We start from the raw sequence: 17,518 nt of genomic DNA on the forward strand, positions 1-17,518 counted from the left end.
TGGAAAAATTATATCTCAATATATCCATTATAACTACAAGATTTACAAGATTTAAGTAGTTATAATGCAAATATTTATTATATACATATACAAAAGTTGAAGATATATATACATATATATATAAATACACATTGGCATACCCATATTAGGATCTAGTTCCAGATCTGCTCTTTTTTCTATAAGTTTTTCCTCTGGTTTTTTATTCTTAAAAATTTTAATTTCATTTTTATTTGCAATCATAATATAACAATAACACATGCGTACTGGTCCAGACAACGTTTCTTCAGCGTATCAGCAGCACACTTCATCACATTCTAACTCTAATTCGGAATTCGAGATGCAATCTATACATTCTAACGCTGAAAAATTGCGTTCCACTACATACGCCTATGATGATAAGAAAGATATGACTGTTACCTATGACAACGAAATTCTCGAGAAGAAGGACTCCAAGTCGGATATCTTCACTTCTGTGAATAGGTATGCTTCGCATCCTTCCGAGGCTCGTATCTCTTCTGACGAGTACGACCACCAGGAGGCCGAGTTCAAGGATACTAAAGTTAAACGTGCATTGAAACCTCGTCATATTGGGATGATTGCACTTGGTGGTACTATTGGTACTGGTTTATTTATTGGTATTTCAGATCCTCTGCAAAAATCAGGTCCTGTCGGGTCTTTAATTGCTTATATTTTCATGGGTACCGTGGTATATTTTGTGACCCAAGCTTTGGGTGAGATGGCCACGTTTATCCCTGTGACGTCGTCCATCACTGTTTTCTCTTCTAGATTTCTTTCTCCTGCATTTGGTGTATCGAACGGTTATTTGTATTGGTTCAATTGGGCCATTACTTATGCTGTTGAAATTTCCGTAGTGGGTCAAGTCATTGAATTCTGGACTACGAAAGTGCCACTAGCGGCATGGATCTCTATATTTTGGGTTCTTGTCACTGCATTGAATTTTTTCCCTGTTTCAGTTTACGGTGAAATTGAATTTTGGGTTGCTTCAGTTAAAGTGCTTGCCATTGTAGGTTATTTGATTTATGCATTAGTTATTGTTTGTGGTGGTTCTAAACAAGGTCCAATTGGGTTCCGTTATTGGAGACATGGTTATGCTATGGGTGGTGGTATGATTTCCAAGGATAAAAATGAAGCCAGATTTTTAGGTTGGGTGGCTTCGTTGATTAATGCTGCTTTCACATATCAAGGTACCGAATTGGTTGGTATTACAGCTGGGGAAGCCGCCAACCCAAGAAAATCCGTTCCACGTGCTATTAACAAAGTAGTTTTCCGTATTGTCATCTTTTATATTTTATCATTGTTCTTTATCGGTCTATTGGTTCCATATAATGATCCAAAACTTAATAGTGCCACTTCATACATTGCTTCTTCTCCATTTGTCATTTCCATTGAAAATGCCGGTACCAGAGCCTTACCCCACATCTTTAACGCTATTATCATGATCACCATTATTTCTGCTGCCAATTCAAACGTCTATGTCAGTTCTCGTGTCCTTTACTCCCTTGCCCTATCGGGTCATGCTCCAAAAATCTTTGCCAGAGTCACCCCACAAGGTGTACCTTTCCTTGGTGTGATAGTCACTGCCCTAATGGGTCTATTAGCCTTTTTGGTAGTAAACAATAACGCCAATGAAGCTTTCAATTGGTTAATCAATATCTCCACTTTGGCTGGTCTTTGTGCTTGGTTATTCATCTCCATGTCTCATTTACGTTTCATGGAAGCATTGAAATATCGTGGTATCTCGAGAGATGATTTACCTTTCAAAGCTAGATTCATGCCTTACGGTTCCTACTACGCTTGTTTCTTCATCACAGTCATCATTTTCATTCAAGGCTTTACTGCATTTTCTCCAAAATTCGACGTTGCTTCATTCTTTACTGCTTACATCTCATTAATCTTATTAGCTGTACTTTTCATTGGTTGCCAATTATATTATAGATGTAGATTCTTCTGGAAAGTAGAAGATATAGATATAGATACCGATAGAAGAGAAATAGATGAAATCGTTTGGGAAGACGATGAACCAAAGACTGCTTGGGATAAATTCTGGGCTGCAGTCGCTTAATCTGTATTTTTTTTTTAAAAATTTTTAACTTTGTATCAATTCTACACATAATCATTTTTATAATATCATCTAATATCATAAGACATTCATAATATCATTTTCTTTTTGGTATTTCTTCTTTTGCTAGAAAAAAAAAAGAAAAAAAATGTTAAGATCTTTAATTATTTGTTTATTCATACTTTCTACCATTCAACTTCCTATCTAACTCTTTAGAAAGCACTTTAAAATATTAGAAAAATTTCAAGAATTTCCAAAAAGAAATAAAATTTAATAAATATCACAAACAAATTTGTATGATTAGATCACTTCGAAGAATGTGATCTTTCTTTTTTTTTTCTTTTACAAAGAGAAATACTATCTCAACTTGTGGTTAATATATCCTTCTCAATTCAATATAATATGGAAAAAAAATATCTCACTTTTTATTTTTAAAATCTCAGATCGGCGGCTATTTTGCCAGAGTATTCGGAAAAAATAAATTATTTAAGCCGTTTTTATATATTCCGATTTGAAAAGAAAAATCTTGATTTAAAGGATTTTCCTTCCTCACAATTAAAACTCTTTATTTTTTTTTTTCTATCTTCCAATTGACAAGCTCAACAAGCGTATATTTTAAAACTGCATAGATCAGGAAAAATCTAGTGGTTATGACAGATGTATTAATACAATATTAATAATCTTTGCTACATTTAGGTTCAAGTGAATTACTTTCTGTTATTATTTTATATCGAGATTACTACAGTACTTTACTCTACCATATTTTAAAATTAGCTCACATTCAATTTCTAATACGACTTACAAGTCACATACAGTAACATATATTTTCCTATCAGTAATATTTATATATATATATGCCACGGTTATCCATATATTGTAATTATTAATATATATTATGATTTACCTCAGAATGTGTCATGAAGGAAAATGTCATGCCAAATCGAAATTTTAAATAATAAAAAAATAAAAAAACTCTCGGCTATTGAATTCGCGTCGTCTGTCTATGTGTCACTTTCTCTGCTTTTCAAATTTCCATGAAAAAACAAATTTCAAGTAATTCTAAGTTATTCCTCATTTTCTCTCTTCCATTTTCTTCCTGCCTTTCTCTGAGATCCTGTTTTGAGTGTTTGTTTGTTGGGAAACTGCTTTATTTTTATCCAGTGAAAATCCAAGACGATAAATAAACGATCAACATTTGGAGGATTCCAAACGTTACCTGTTCTATTATAACCTTGTTTGCTTATTTCAATCTAACTTCAAGTCTTTTTTGTTTGATTTTTCAATACCAACTTTATTCCATTGAACTTTATTAATTTCGTGTTCTTTTATTGGTCCACTCTCCCAATCATATTTTAATCCAGTTTGATATCAAACAAGAAGAAACTACTAATAAGAAAGAGATTCCCATCAATTAATGAATTATTTTCATTGACGTTTTTCCTCGAACAGCATATTATTCAATCTCTTTCCTAATCTTTTTTTCATTCCGACTTCAATTTGTTAAACTGTTGTTATAACTACTTGATAATAACGTTTATACATTTCTATTTTATTTTTAATTTCCTACTTTTCATTTCTTCTCCCAGTACTAATTGTGTTTTATTTAATCTCATCAACTTCGTTTATTCCATTTAGAACCGATTCTGCATATATATACCCGTTTCACACACCATTTTTTAATCAACTCTTAATTAATATAAATTTATTTTCTTATCATACACACGCGTTTCCCCTCTTTCTAATATTCTATAGAAAATAAAAAAACACACACATAGAAACAGAAAATTCTACTTAACATATTCTCAATATTAATAATAATACTAAACAACACATTTTAAGAATACTATTTTTCTTTTTTTCATTTAAATTTTTTTTGTTATAAATGATCGAACATTCTCCAACTCCAACTGTTACCTTAACACCAACTCCAAACTTACCAAAGAAGGAAAAATCCAATAATTATAATAAAAAAATAATAAAAATATGGACCAAGCATTAACAACTGTTGATTCTACGAGTCAGGTTCAAGAAAATGAATTATTATTAAAACAAATCAACTCTCCTGATTTCACATTATACACATGTATTGAATTATTATGTAAGTATTCAAATAATATTGGTATTCATTATTATTTATGCCAAAGATTATTACAATTTTCACATTCAGAATTACAATTCTATATACCACAATTGGTACAAATTTTATTAACTGTAGAAACGGAATCAATGGCTTTAGAAGAATTACTACAAAAATTAAGAAATGAAAATTTACATTTTGCCTTATTAACTTTTTGGCAATTACAAGCTTTAATTGTTGATTTATCTACTGATCCTGAATCATATGGGTTCCAAGTAGCAAGAAGGGTTTTAAATAATTTACAATCTGTTCTATTTAATCCAACTTTATTTTCAGATGATGATAATGATAGAAATCGTATACCAAATAATTCAAGTTCATTATTTTATGATCGTCATTCTAAAATGAATGAAAATTTACAACCTGCAATTATTTATTCTTCCATGGTAATGGGCTGTATGGCAATGCCTGAATTAGCAGTGATGACTCAACCAATTGTAGAATCCCAGGGTAAAAGACAAAAATCATACGTCTTTAAATTAGCAAAAGGTGCAGTAAAAAATTTAAGGAAAAATATGACTTTAAAGAATGCTTTATTAAATAAAAAAGCAACCTCTAATTCAACAAGTTATTATGGTTCGGAAGATTATTTAGATTTAGCTAAGAATAATAATTCAATGTCAACAGCAAATAATAATACATTACCTACTTCTTTATCATCTCCAACTTCGCAAGTAGATATTGTTGATCCAACTATTTCAAGAGAGGATGTTTTATTTAGAAAGCAGAAGAAGACCTTAACTGATCTAAATTTTGATATGGTCGATAACATTGGTGATAAAGTATTCCAAGAGAGAATATCAAACTCCATCAAATTGCCAAAGAGAAGATCTAAATTTATCGATAATTCATATATTCATAGAGATATTAATAAGAATGTAACACCTCCAAAAACAGCAAATGGTAAAAATGCTCTTCCATCCAAGGCAGCTACTACTACTACTTCTAAGTCAAATAAATCTAAAGTATTGTCTTCTCAAGAACATGAAGAAGATGAAGAAGATGAGGAAGACGGTGATAGTTCCATTAGTAAAGAAGATCAAACTTCTGACGAAGATCAATTTTCTACTTCAATGCCTAATTTACATGATTTACCCACTGCTACCAGACCTTCTATTTCTTCATTTGCATCTGTTGATAAATCTACTGTAACTCGTACATCTTCAAATAAATCGCCCTACAATCAAGTCGCACAATCCAAAGTTAATTCTCCGTTAAGATATCCAACTCAAAACAGCAATGGGATAGATATTTCTAATTTATCAACAACAACAAAGATCAGAATGCTAAAAGCTAACTACTTCCGTCATGAAACTCAATTTGCAATTGCTTTGGAAACCATTTCTCAAAGGTTATCACAAGTCCCTACGGAAGCAAGACTGAGTGCTCTACGTGCTGAATTATCACTAATGAATAGAGATCTACCGGCTGAAGTGGATATTCCAACTTTGTTACCTCCAAATAAAAAAGGAAAATTACATAAACTAGTCACGATTACTGCTAATGAGGCACAAGTACTAAATTCTGCTGAAAAAGTTCCTTATTTATTATTAGTGGAGTATTTGAGAGATGAATTTGATTTAGATCCAACAAGTGAAAAGAACGAAGATATTCTAAAAAATAGAGCAAATAGTTCTAACTTCAGTTTTGATTTGAATTATATGGGCAGATCTAGAAAGGCACATCGCCATCGTAGTATCCATAAAACTAATACTGCTAATAGTAAGAGTAATAATAATAGTAACTCGGATAAACAGCCAAAGTTAATTAAAGATAAAAATACAAATACTGATTTAGTTATTTTAAATCGTGAAAATCATTCTAATACCGATCTTTCTAATAATAATAGTCAAGATTCATTTTCAAACAATGAATATTCAGAAAATTCTGTTGCAGGTTCAACTAATGATTCTGACTATTCAAATGATAATATAAATTCTTCAGGAAATTCATATAGTAATAATCACATTAGAGAAGTTGATTTAGGTGACATATCAATGATTAGAGTTAAAAATCAAACCGATGATGAAGCCTTTCGAGGTTCCTTAGTTATACAGAATACTGCTGGTGTACCTATCTTACCAAATGACTCGGAAAAAAGAAATCCAGAATTGAATTTTGTTACGAACCTTGAACAAATGTTAAATCAAAATAGGAAGGGTTTCCCATATGGGTTTGATCAAACTTTGGCATTGGCTAATGAAATGAGAGTTTCTGCTGTTATGCTTTCACAATTGGACAAATCACCACAAGAATTTGCAGATGCTAAAAATCAAATTCGTTCTAAAATTATTGCATCAATGCAAGAAGTTCAAGATAAGTTTGGTTATAAAGACTTAGAAAATATCCATGGTATGGCAGGTGAGCGTAAAATGGAAAATGATTTAATGACAGGTGGTATTGATACATCCTACTTAGGGGAAGACTGGTCTGCTAAGAAGGAACGAATCCGTAAGACATCAAAATATGGTCATTTAGACAACTGGGATTTATTTTCAGTGATTGCGAAATCAGGTGATGATCTAAGACAAGAGGCATTTGCATGTCAAATGATTCAAGCTATGGCTCATATTTGGGCTGATGATAAGGTTGATGTTTGGGTAAAAAAGATGAAAATTCTAATTACAAGTGCTACAACAGGGTTGGTGGAAACCATTACAAATGCTATGTCAGTTCATAGTATCAAAAAGGCTTTAACTAAAAAAATGACTAATGATGGTGAATTAGATGAAAAGGGTGGGCAAATCGCCAGTTTAAGAGATCATTACATTCGTGCATTTGGTGACCCAACCGGGTTTAGATTCAAAAGAGCTCAAGATAACTTTGCATGCTCATTAGCAGCATATTCTGTCATTGGATACCTATTACAGATCAAAGATAGACATAATGGTAACATTATGATTGATAATGAAGGTCACGTATGCCATATTGATTTTGGCTTTATGTTATCAAACTCTCCAGGTGCAGTAGGGTTTGAGGCAGCACCATTTAAATTAACTTATGAGTATGTAGAATTATTAGATGGAACAGAGGGTGCAGCATTTTTGAAATTCAAAAGACTCGTAAGAGATGCCTTCAAATCAGTAAGAAATCATGCTGACCAAATCGTTTCAATGTGTGAAATTATGCAAAAAGATAACATGCAACCTTGCTTCAACGCTGGAGATCAAACGAGTGTCCAACTTCAACAAAGATTCCGCTTGGATTTACGTGATGACGAAGTAGATGACTTCGTAGAGAACTTCTTGATTGGTAAATCTTTAGGAAGTATGTTTACAAGGCTATACGATCAATTCCAATTGGTTACGCAAGGCATTTACAGTTAGTTTTCACTACAGCACACTTTATTTATAGATAGAATTTATAAACCAAACCTATTTAGATAATACCTGAATAGAAAAAGACTATTTAATTAATTTGAATTTCTTCTATAGGTCATAATAAGATTAATATAAAAAATATAGTAGCTTTTCCTTCCGGACTGAAAAAATCAGAAAACTTGCAAAACTAAGCAGTATTTGATATGAAAAAATAGACCTCGAATAACATATCAATGATAATGGAGTCTTATGACTTGATTTAATAGTACATAGAAGCCAGTTAATAATAGAAAGAATATTCATGATAGTCAACTCCAAGCGTATAGGTATCTTGAAGAAACTTGCCATTATATTTTCCAAAAGAAAATATACAAAAATACCTGATAACCAACTAATTAAATTAGATAATGAAACTGAGCATCAATTAGCTGGAATTGTTAACTCATTTGATGCGCCAATACAATATTCATTTGCATATGGATCAGGTATATTTAAGCAAGCTGGGTATTCTGAAAAACACAAACCTCAAATTGATATAATATTAGCAGTTTCTGATACAAATCAATTTCATTCAATCAATTTACAACAAAATTCTAATCATTATTCAACTTTGAAATATTTTAATGGAACATTAATTAACAAATTCCAAAATCTTGGGGCAGGTATATACTTCAACCCTTTCGTTACTATCAATGGAGTAAATGTAAAGTATGGTGTCATTTCAGTCTCTAACCTAATAAAAGATCTAAGTGATTGGGAAACATTTTATGTAGCAGGCAGATTACAGAAACCTGTAAAGATTATAAAGAATGATCCTCAAATTCAATACTTGAACCAATTAAACTTAAAGGGTGCAGCCACTTTGGCAAAATATATTTCTTTAAAAAATAGCGAAGATGGGAAGATTGATGAGTTTAAATTTTATGAAAATATCACAGGCTTGTCATATTTTGGTGATTTTAGATTTAAGTTAGGTGGCGAAAATCCAAACAAGGTGCATAATATTGTTATTTCTAATTTTGAATACTTTCAACGATATTACAAACCAATATATGAGGACATAGTTTTGAATGATTCATTTTATTTACCAGATGGTATTACTTTAGATAATGCTAAGCACATAATACGACAGAGAACAAGAAAATTTAGTGCATCACAAGCTGTTAAGGGAATATTTACAGCTGGCATTACTAAATCTGTAAAATATGCTTGGGCAAAACGACTAAAGGCATTACAAGGTAGAATGCAATAATGATAGAGATACACATTTTTATACTAAGGATAATAATATTTCTAAATTTTATAACATCACTGAGACTATACATAATCGTAAATATCATTAAACATCTGTACATATATCGTTAAGCATTAGTTCAAAGAGTATATAAGACCACTAGGCACAAAATCATCGGCGTAGAGCTTCAAATCTTTTTCTTAATGCGTCTAAATCGGTTTCAGTATTTTTAAAATTTTTTTTGGCTTTAGCATCAATTTTTGTTGAGTTATCTTCTTTTTTCTTTTTTGAACTCGATTCATCTTTTTTCTTTTTCTTGTTTAAAGCTTCATCATTTGAGGGAGTGTTATTTTTATTATTCTTAGACTTTGAAGCATTGGAATTTTTTTTTCATCATCTTTTTCATCTTGACATCCTGAAGTTTCATCTCCAGAGTCAGTATCATCCTGATCAATTTCATCACCTTCATCATAATTACTTGTACTTGAAGCATCATACAAACTACAAGTGACATCATAAGTTTTGGCAATTTCTGTTAAATATAAATTTACTAATTCTTCAGAAGGTAATGGAGGATTGCATTTTTTAGTGATTTTTTCAGGGGCAGTCAGTGGCGAATTTAAGAAGCCCTTACAAGAATGAGAAAGTAGATCACTCAATTGATTTAATTCACGAACTTCTGGAATATATGGGGCAGCATATACCATAGAACGAACTGCATCACGTTCACTAGACGGTTTATCATTAGATGACTCCATTCCAAAATTACTTTCAGGATTAGGGCTCGGTGTTGCAGGAGGTGTATTAGAACCTAAAGGTAGATGAGCTGGTTCATTTTCTGCTGCTAATGTAGCCAGAATATGAACTCTCGCAGTTAATAGTTCACAGTAAACCAACAATATCTCAAATAATTCAGCGTGAATGTCTGCTAAAATCAAAGTTTCAGCACGATAACGGGCTCTTTGTTCTTGACCTTCAGATAGCAATTGAGCTACTTGACGACGATTTTGTTTTGCAACAGATATCTGTTTCTCTTGGGCATACCGTAGACGGTGAATACACATTTTCAAACATGTTTTTAACTTAACCTGGTTCAAAATAATATTAGCATCGTAATAAGTTATAAATTGTTAGTACATAATCCATCTTTAATAACGTTGCAATATCTTCCACCCGCTTCAAAAAATAACAATTCATGTAACATACAGTGTAAGGTACTTGATGTGGGGGCATATTGAATAACTCGAGTTGGTTACAGGTTGCTTTTCTTCTTGTATTTTGTCAAATATTTAGCTTGTTATTGCTGATGCTTAAAAAGCTTTTGTCAAAGGTGCTGATGTCATCTCCCTTATTCTTCGCGAGCCGTCCAATGCGATAGAGATCTAAGAAATAGTGAAAGAAAATATTTAAAAGGTTAGAATTATTAAAATATAGTAATATTACAAAAAGTATATAAATAATACGTATTAATGAAATGCGTAGGTGGATTGTATACTCCAATGATTAGAAGTTTAGATAGTCAAATACTTTTCCATAATTGAACTTGCAAGATCAAAATTGCCAGATTCTTGATAGATCATCACACAATTATAGGCAGCATGCTTCTTTAATGTATCATCTTCATAGTTTTCCAGAACTCTATGGTAAAAGTGGACAGCAATCGATAGAAGATTAAGGAGATGGAATGCTCTACCTATGTTGTAATCTGCTTCTTGCTTTTCTAGATCACTATAGTTCTCAGATCTAATGTCATAATATTTGAACATATATCTTAAGCCATGTAAAACTTGGAAATGTCTCTTTGCTGTCAGTCTTTGCATTGATCTATGTAAGTGGGATAAACCCATCATCAAATTCACCATTGGATCATTAGGTATATCACGTTCCATCCAGTTCAAGTATTGAAGAGCTGATAGAAACCCTTTGCTAGAATACAGCAACATAGCATAGATGTGGAATAAATATGGCGAGCTTTTTTTGTCGACATTTAGTACTTGCTTATTCGTGAGAGATGCTTGGCCACTCACGTGAGTATTATATCTTGCCCCATCAAATGCCTTTAATTGTCTTAAGAAGAATTTTTGTTGGACCGTTGAGCTCAAGATTTCCATTGATTTATTACCCTCACTCAAACAATACAAAAATATCTGTAATACCTTTCTATTAAATTGATATTGATTTAATAGGACTCTTAAGTTTTCAGCCAATTTATATGGATCCTTCATTCTTAAAACGATAGCACATTTAACAAATCTCATCGTTTTGACTCTATTGCTATCTTGATTGAAAACATTAACTTCTTGAGCTGTTTCAATAACACTCAAACCATCTTCGATATTCTGATACTTTGTAATAATTAAAGACAGTTCCATAAATAATTCAAACCATTGATCATATGTTAACCCTCTTAATTCAGTAGTAGATGTTAATCTGACACTTTCTTCCATTAAGGGTAACCCATCTAATAGATTATCACCAGAAGATAGTTTAGATAATCTCTCTAATTTAGAATCAATAAGTTTATTAAATCTTTTAGTTCTTCTAATAATACCCACAAATTTTTTAGAACGACTTTTCATGAAGAAATTTTTGACACTTGAAAATACATCAATTAAGTCGGATGCAATATCAATCCACATAGTGATCTGAGTTTTATTTCCTGTTTCAAAGCCAGGTCTATAAGATTTCAACTTGTTATATTTATCCAATACTTTTGAACTAATTTTTTTTTCTCTTTCAAAACGTTCTCTTTCAATGTCTTGTAATGTTTTCTTCTTTTTAGTAATAGCTTGCCTAAACATACTATCTTCTAATAAAGGCTTACTATGAGGATTAATCGCATTTTCAGCTTCTTTTTCCTCCGGTGATTTGCTTTCCTCTTTTTCATATTCTTTGGCAATATTATCTAATTCCTCAGCTTGTTGTTTTCTTAGCTTTACAGCTTTTTTCAATAAATTATTAAATTCATCGGTATTCCCCAAATGATATTCTAATTCTGCCAACGTTAATACATCATCAATATCAGTTGGATTCACTTCGACAAGTTTTTCAAAATATTCCTTGGCCATTGAATAATTTTCTAATTCCTTATAACATTTACCTAATGGCCTAAATAATTCAGTTTTATTGAAATCTTCTAAAGCTAATAATGGCAAGAAATAATCAACAGCCTCCTCATAATTTTCTGAATTTTGTAATGCTTGACCCACTTCAAAATATAAATCAGAGATTTCCAGAAAATTTTCATCATATAAGAAATGGAAATGATTTAATGCCTCTAATAATTGATCATTATTCAACCTTAATAGCCCTAATCTGATTCTGATATCAATTGGTAAATGATATTCTTTGTTTTTTTCATTATCCGTTAATGCATCAAACTTAGCATTTTTATATCTTCTATCATCACATTCAGAATCATCAATTACATCTTCCCAAAATAATTGTTGTTCACGACGTTGAATCCAACGAGCACATCTTTTAATCATTTTGATGCCTTCTTTACTATTTTCGCTCGGTTGTTTTAAATATAATTCTGCTAAAATATTCAAAGATGACCAATCGAATAATATGCATCTATGTTTAGCATTAAGTTTTTTCCAATTTAATTCAGGATACATTTGTAAGTCTTCATCCTCGGCGATTCTTGCTGTATCAAAATCTTTCAACAATTCATTAATCTGATTTTGTTTCTTCTTCTTTTTATTTTTCTTTTTCGATTTATTTCGTCTATTCCCTTGTTCATCTTCATAATCTTCACTTTCATCTTCATCATCTTCATCTGAGGAAAATTCTTCAGAAGATTCTTCGTCTGAAGAATCAAATACAGATTCGCTTGCCAGTATAATAGCTTCTCTTCTTGCAATATTTGCTTTGAAGACATTAATGTACAAGCCAATAGCATTACCAATACGATTATAATCCACATACAACACAGCCAGTTCACGCAAAATATTATTATCCAAGGGATTATATTTATGTAATTTTTGGAAACCTTCCAAAGCCCTACCAATTTGGCCAATTTGACGATAGAGCACTGATCTTTTGTAAAGAGATTCTAAATCTTGATGATTAATATTAATTACTCTTGAATAACAATATATGGCTTGTCTAATATGATTTAATTCTACTGATAAATTGGCAACCATTTTCCAAAACGACCAATCAGATGAGTTTAAATGTGCAGCTAAAAACCAAGAATTACAACAATCGTTCATTCTATTTTGTAATTGATAAATATCACCTAATGTTTCGTAAGCAGCAAAATTTCTAGCATCCTTTTTAATAATTTCATTAAATAATCTTTCAGCCACAACTAAATCATTTCTAACAAATGCTTCATTGGCCTCTGAGGCTAACAGAGCAACTTCAGGGTCTACAGGTCTTTCTCGTCTAAAGGGAACTGATGATTTTTTTATTTTTTTATTTTTACGCTTTCTTTTAACTTTAAAATTATTAGCTTCTCTAATAGCATCCATAAAATCTTGTTCATCATCTTCTGATACACTATCATAATCAGAAAATTCTGCTAATAAAGCGTCATCTGGGCTATCATAATAATTTTTCCCGTATATATCATTTTCTAAATCAGGATTCTCGTCATCACTTATCATAAGTTTTAAATCATCGATATTACCATATAATTCATCATCTTCATCTTCATTATCTATGCTAATATCTCTCACTACGTCATCAACTTCATCATTTTGGTTATCAATATCATCATCTGTATTGTCATTGCGATTATTTTTATTTTTCGGAGAGTAAGTATCTTCTACTTGAAGATCATCAGTTGAAGTAACCATTGGCTAATACCTAAAATACCGTTTCTAATTTCTAAAACTTCGAATATGTATATGATTTTATTGTCAAAAATTATCGAACATAATTAATCTTAAATACTTGTTTTATTTTGATATATACGTTCGTATTGTAGCTTTATTATTGTTATTATTATTCAGTTCGAGTTCTATAATTTCAACTCAGAAACCCCCGAATATTTTCAAACTTGACCTAAATAAAATCGGCAAAACCTAATAAGCTGCTGGAATATGATTATATCATTTTCTATTAAGTGGTAAAAGACTTTTTATCACCTAACTATTTAAGAAATATATTCATTTTAGTTATAGTATTTACTATATATTTCAAAATAGGATAATCGTCTTTACATCTTAAACACTGTATAACAATGTCTAACACTCTTGAATCCCAGTAGGTTACTCTACTACTAGTCTCCTTTGCCTTATATTTTAGTATTAGCACAGCATTAAACAAATTTAGATATCTAGGACATATCTGGCGGTCTTGTTATTTCATTCAATAATTAAAATCTAAAAATCCATTAATAAGTCATCGGTTAAAAATAAAAAACAGTGTCCTGTGAACTAATATTCAATTATTAACCTTAGTATTTTCGAAGGTCACATATAGTTTGTGATAGTGCATTAAATAGATGAATTTTCCTAATCTTCTCTTTTATTAAATTAATTTCCGCTGTTTTTCCCACATTTCTAGGATGGACATTATGAAAAAACACAAGAAAAGTGCTTTGGTAGCTCAGTCGGAAGAGCGTCAGTCTCATAATCTGAAGGTCGAGAGTTCGAACCTCCCCCAGAGCATTTATTTTTTGCATGTCACGTAGTATGAGCTACTGTCACAATTGTTGTGATTCCAATCTATGTATCTTGTAAATTCCTCCTCCTTCTTCTATTCCAGCAAGTTGGAGTTCTAACTATATTATACTTGGTATAAAGGCTTTATTTATCTAACTGTGTATGTATGGTGATTAAGATGTTAATATTTTTCTCTAGACTTAGAAACTCAACCCTTTCGTTGCTTTCTTCACTCTGAGCTTTCTTCATTTGTTCTTCGTGTAAGATTGTTCCTTTTTATATTCACATTCTCGAGTTCTTGTTCTATGTTTGTTTTTCGTGTCACGTGATTTGTGTCTGACCTTGATGAATCTATACATAATTATTAATCCTTGAAATCACGTGATACATATTCTTAGAATATGTGACATCTACGTTAGTCACGTGTATAAAAATTGGATCACGTGATAACGGAATGAACATGTAGATTAACAAGTAAGTGAATCATGAACATAAATTATATTTAAGAATCTAAAGCTAAAAGAATAAACTAGAGGGTTAAGGCAGAACAAAGAGGTAAGAACCAGAAAACAAAAGATGGAAGTGTATAGTGAACAAATCGGAACGTAATAATAATAATATTTAACTTACATAGGCTCAGGTATATAGTTGTGTAGTCTAATAGGCAGTTGGTATTAAACTAGCAGCCAAAAAGATATACTACTGGGAGTAGCAAAGCATAAAATTGTTGCATTTTTGAAAAAAATCATGGTCATGTGAGCACTGCAACATTAATGTAAGGCATTCATTTATTATAATATTTCACTAACGTTAATAAATGTTAGTGGTTTGAAAGATTATTATACTACATAAAGAATTTACTTTCAATGGTAGAAAGATGGAAAGAATTTATAAATTTTTTGGAATGAACTTCCAGCAATAAATTAAGCAAGTTTTAGAAATCCAAACTAAGAAGAATATCATTTTTTTAAATATGAATTAAATCAGTATAATTATATCAAATCAGTAGCTCTAACATATTTTCTCTATTTTTGACTGGCTCAGCAAACTTCTTCAAGATTAAAAAGGCTTCATTCCAAATTTATTCTTGTTTGTAAGTTGAAACAAAGTTTTACTTAATGAAGATTATCTACTATTGCTTTGCTGATATTTTTTAACACTACATCTATTCTTAGAAACTAGCTCATAATTGGAGTAAGTTACAGTAGATATAGGCTATCTAACAGAAATACATAAATCAATGTATTTTCGAAATAGAAAAAATTTGAGAACAATAGTAATATTGTTTTAGATATCTGGACAGCTTCTAATTGTTAACAAACATTCAACAGTATTAATCTCTTATCTAATCTCAATTTATGATGTTGAGTTGGAAACTTAATCCAATATGCCACTCTTGAATATTTATATTTGAAAACACTAATTTAGAAAAATCTGGAGTCACAGTGTCAACCACAACGAAATTCAATTCAGAATTTTTTTTAATATATGTAGTTTTTATTTAGGTTACTCCTAGGAAAGTGTATATACATATTTAAAGTTTTGTTTATTTTTTCAACTTTTTATCATAAATTAACACTTCCAAGAAAGAGTTGTTTAAAACACTCTAGAGTATTTAGATATACTTCTATAATATTGAGTAATAATTTTTTGACATTATTAAAATATTTTTTAATCCATCAGTTTCAAAACTATTTAATATCTTTATTTCCTTTATTTAAATACCTTATTACAATTTGTGTGAAGAGAGGGTAATTTCACTAGTGATTTAATTTCGGAATTTGCCATCAGTAGCTTACTTTAAAAGGAACAAAGGATATTCTATAATATATTATGGGAATGGAAAAATAAAAAAGCTTTAAATAATATCATATTTACTTTTTATGTCTGGATTCTATAAGCCAATTAATTAACTAGATATTTAGAGATATTTTTTTTCAAAAAAAGAATTGGGAACATAGTGATAATTAACTCATTAAAGGTCAAAAAAAATTATTATTATATACAATTTGAAAATTCTCAATCATGTTCTCTGGATTTAATACATTTAGTACAGGATTTGCTAATATCCCACAGAAATTTGAATCATTATTCAGATGTTACCCAATTGCTATGATGAACGACCAAATTCGTAAAGACGATGCTAATTATGGTGGAAAAATATTCTTACCACCAAGTGCTTTACATAAATTAACAATGCTTAATATCAGATATCCAATGCTATTTGAATTAACTGCAAATGATTCAAAAAAAGTTACACATGGTGGTGTTTTAGAATTTATTGCTGAAGAAGGCAGAGTTTATTTACCACAATGGATGATGGAAACGCTACAGATACAACCTGGCTCTTTATTAAAAGTAGCAAGTATTGATGTTCCATTGGGGAATTTTGTTAAAATAGAGCCACAATCAGTAGATTTTCTAGATATTTCTGACCCAAAGGCCGTTCTAGAAAATGTTCTTCGTAGTTTCTCTACTTTAACAATTAATGACATCATTGAAATCAGTTATAATAACAAAATATATAGAATTAAAATATTAGAGGTTAAGCCAGAGTCATCATCTAATAGTATTTGTGTTATTGAAACGGATTTAATTACAGATTTTGCTCCTCCCGTAGGTTATGTAGAACCTGATTATAAAGCCTTAAAAGAACAACAACTACAAGAAAAGAAAGCTCAAAGTATTGACCCAGCAAATCAAAGCTCAGGTACAATGTCGCAAAGAATAAATTATAAAAGTATTTTAAATGAATTACCCGAAAGTACATTTGTAGGACAGGGTTCAAAACTATCTGGGTCTGTTACAAAAAAAATAAAGAAAGTTAATAACATTAAGGATGTAAAGGTTTCGTTAAATGGCGAACCCATGAAATTAGACTTACCAGATGGACAATTATTTTTTGGTTACCCAATAGTTTTACCAAAAAATGAAAATTCTAATGATGATGATGATGCAAAACATACAAATCTATATAAAGGTAGTGGCCAATCGTTAAGGAAAAGTAATAAAAGAAAAAATAAAAATAATGACGATAAAAATTCAAGTTCAAAAAACTCAAAAAGCCCAGAAATTATTGAAATTGATTGATTAAATAAATAGAAACAAAAAAAACTAATATATTTATTGAAT

The 17,518-nt window shown here is 30.7% G+C and overlaps 6 protein-coding genes and 1 non-coding gene across 7 annotated transcripts; 5 read left to right on the forward strand and 2 right to left on the reverse strand.

The window, feature by feature from the left end:
- Window positions 1–256: 256 nt before the first annotated feature.
- Window positions 257–2,083, forward strand: LYP1 (lysine permease; the record flags this gene model as incomplete). The annotated part of the gene is made up of 1 exon (XM_004177810.1): window positions 257–2,083. One exon carries the CDS (start codon window positions 257–259, stop codon window positions 2,081–2,083), a length of 1,827 nt encoding a protein of 608 aa, XP_004177858.1.
- A 1,980-nt stretch (window positions 2,084–4,063) lies between these two features.
- On the forward strand, window positions 4,064–7,543 carry PIK1 (1-phosphatidylinositol 4-kinase; the record flags this gene model as incomplete). Its single annotated transcript, XM_004177811.1, has 1 exon — window positions 4,064–7,543. One exon carries the CDS (start codon window positions 4,064–4,066, stop codon window positions 7,541–7,543), a length of 3,480 nt encoding a protein of 1,159 aa, XP_004177859.1.
- A 295-nt stretch (window positions 7,544–7,838) lies between these two features.
- TAM41 (putative phosphatidate cytidylyltransferase) lies at window positions 7,839–8,789 on the forward strand (the record flags this gene model as incomplete). The annotated part of the gene is made up of 1 exon (XM_004177812.1): window positions 7,839–8,789. The coding sequence occupies one exon, from the start codon at window positions 7,839–7,841 to the stop codon at window positions 8,787–8,789; it is 951 nt and encodes a 316-aa protein (XP_004177860.1).
- Window positions 8,790–9,091: 302 nt separating this feature from the next.
- Window positions 9,092–10,004, reverse strand: IST1 (Ist1p; the record flags this gene model as incomplete). Its single annotated transcript, XM_004177813.1, has 2 exons — window positions 9,092–9,859; window positions 9,978–10,004. 2 exons carry the CDS (start codon window positions 10,002–10,004, stop codon window positions 9,092–9,094), a joined length of 795 nt encoding a protein of 264 aa, XP_004177861.1.
- A 278-nt stretch (window positions 10,005–10,282) lies between these two features.
- Window positions 10,283–13,576, reverse strand: TFC4 (transcription factor TFIIIC subunit TFC4; the record flags this gene model as incomplete). The annotated part of the gene is made up of 1 exon (XM_004177814.1): window positions 10,283–13,576. The coding sequence occupies one exon, from the start codon at window positions 13,574–13,576 to the stop codon at window positions 10,283–10,285; it is 3,294 nt and encodes a 1,097-aa protein (XP_004177862.1).
- Window positions 13,577–14,319: 743 nt separating this feature from the next.
- TBLA0Atrna10M lies at window positions 14,320–14,392 on the forward strand. The gene has a single exon. It is a non-coding gene; the product is annotated as a tRNA-Met (tRNA).
- A 2,019-nt stretch (window positions 14,393–16,411) lies between these two features.
- Window positions 16,412–17,476, forward strand: UFD1 (polyubiquitin-binding protein UFD1; the record flags this gene model as incomplete). Its single annotated transcript, XM_004177815.1, has 1 exon — window positions 16,412–17,476. One exon carries the CDS (start codon window positions 16,412–16,414, stop codon window positions 17,474–17,476), a length of 1,065 nt encoding a protein of 354 aa, XP_004177863.1.
- Between the last annotated feature and the right edge of the window lie 42 nt (window positions 17,477–17,518).

Source organism: Henningerozyma blattae, chromosome 1, assembly GCF_000315915.1.
Source record: "Henningerozyma blattae CBS 6284 chromosome 1, complete genome".
Taxonomy (NCBI): Eukaryota; Fungi; Ascomycota; class Saccharomycetes; order Saccharomycetales; family Saccharomycetaceae; genus Henningerozyma; species Henningerozyma blattae.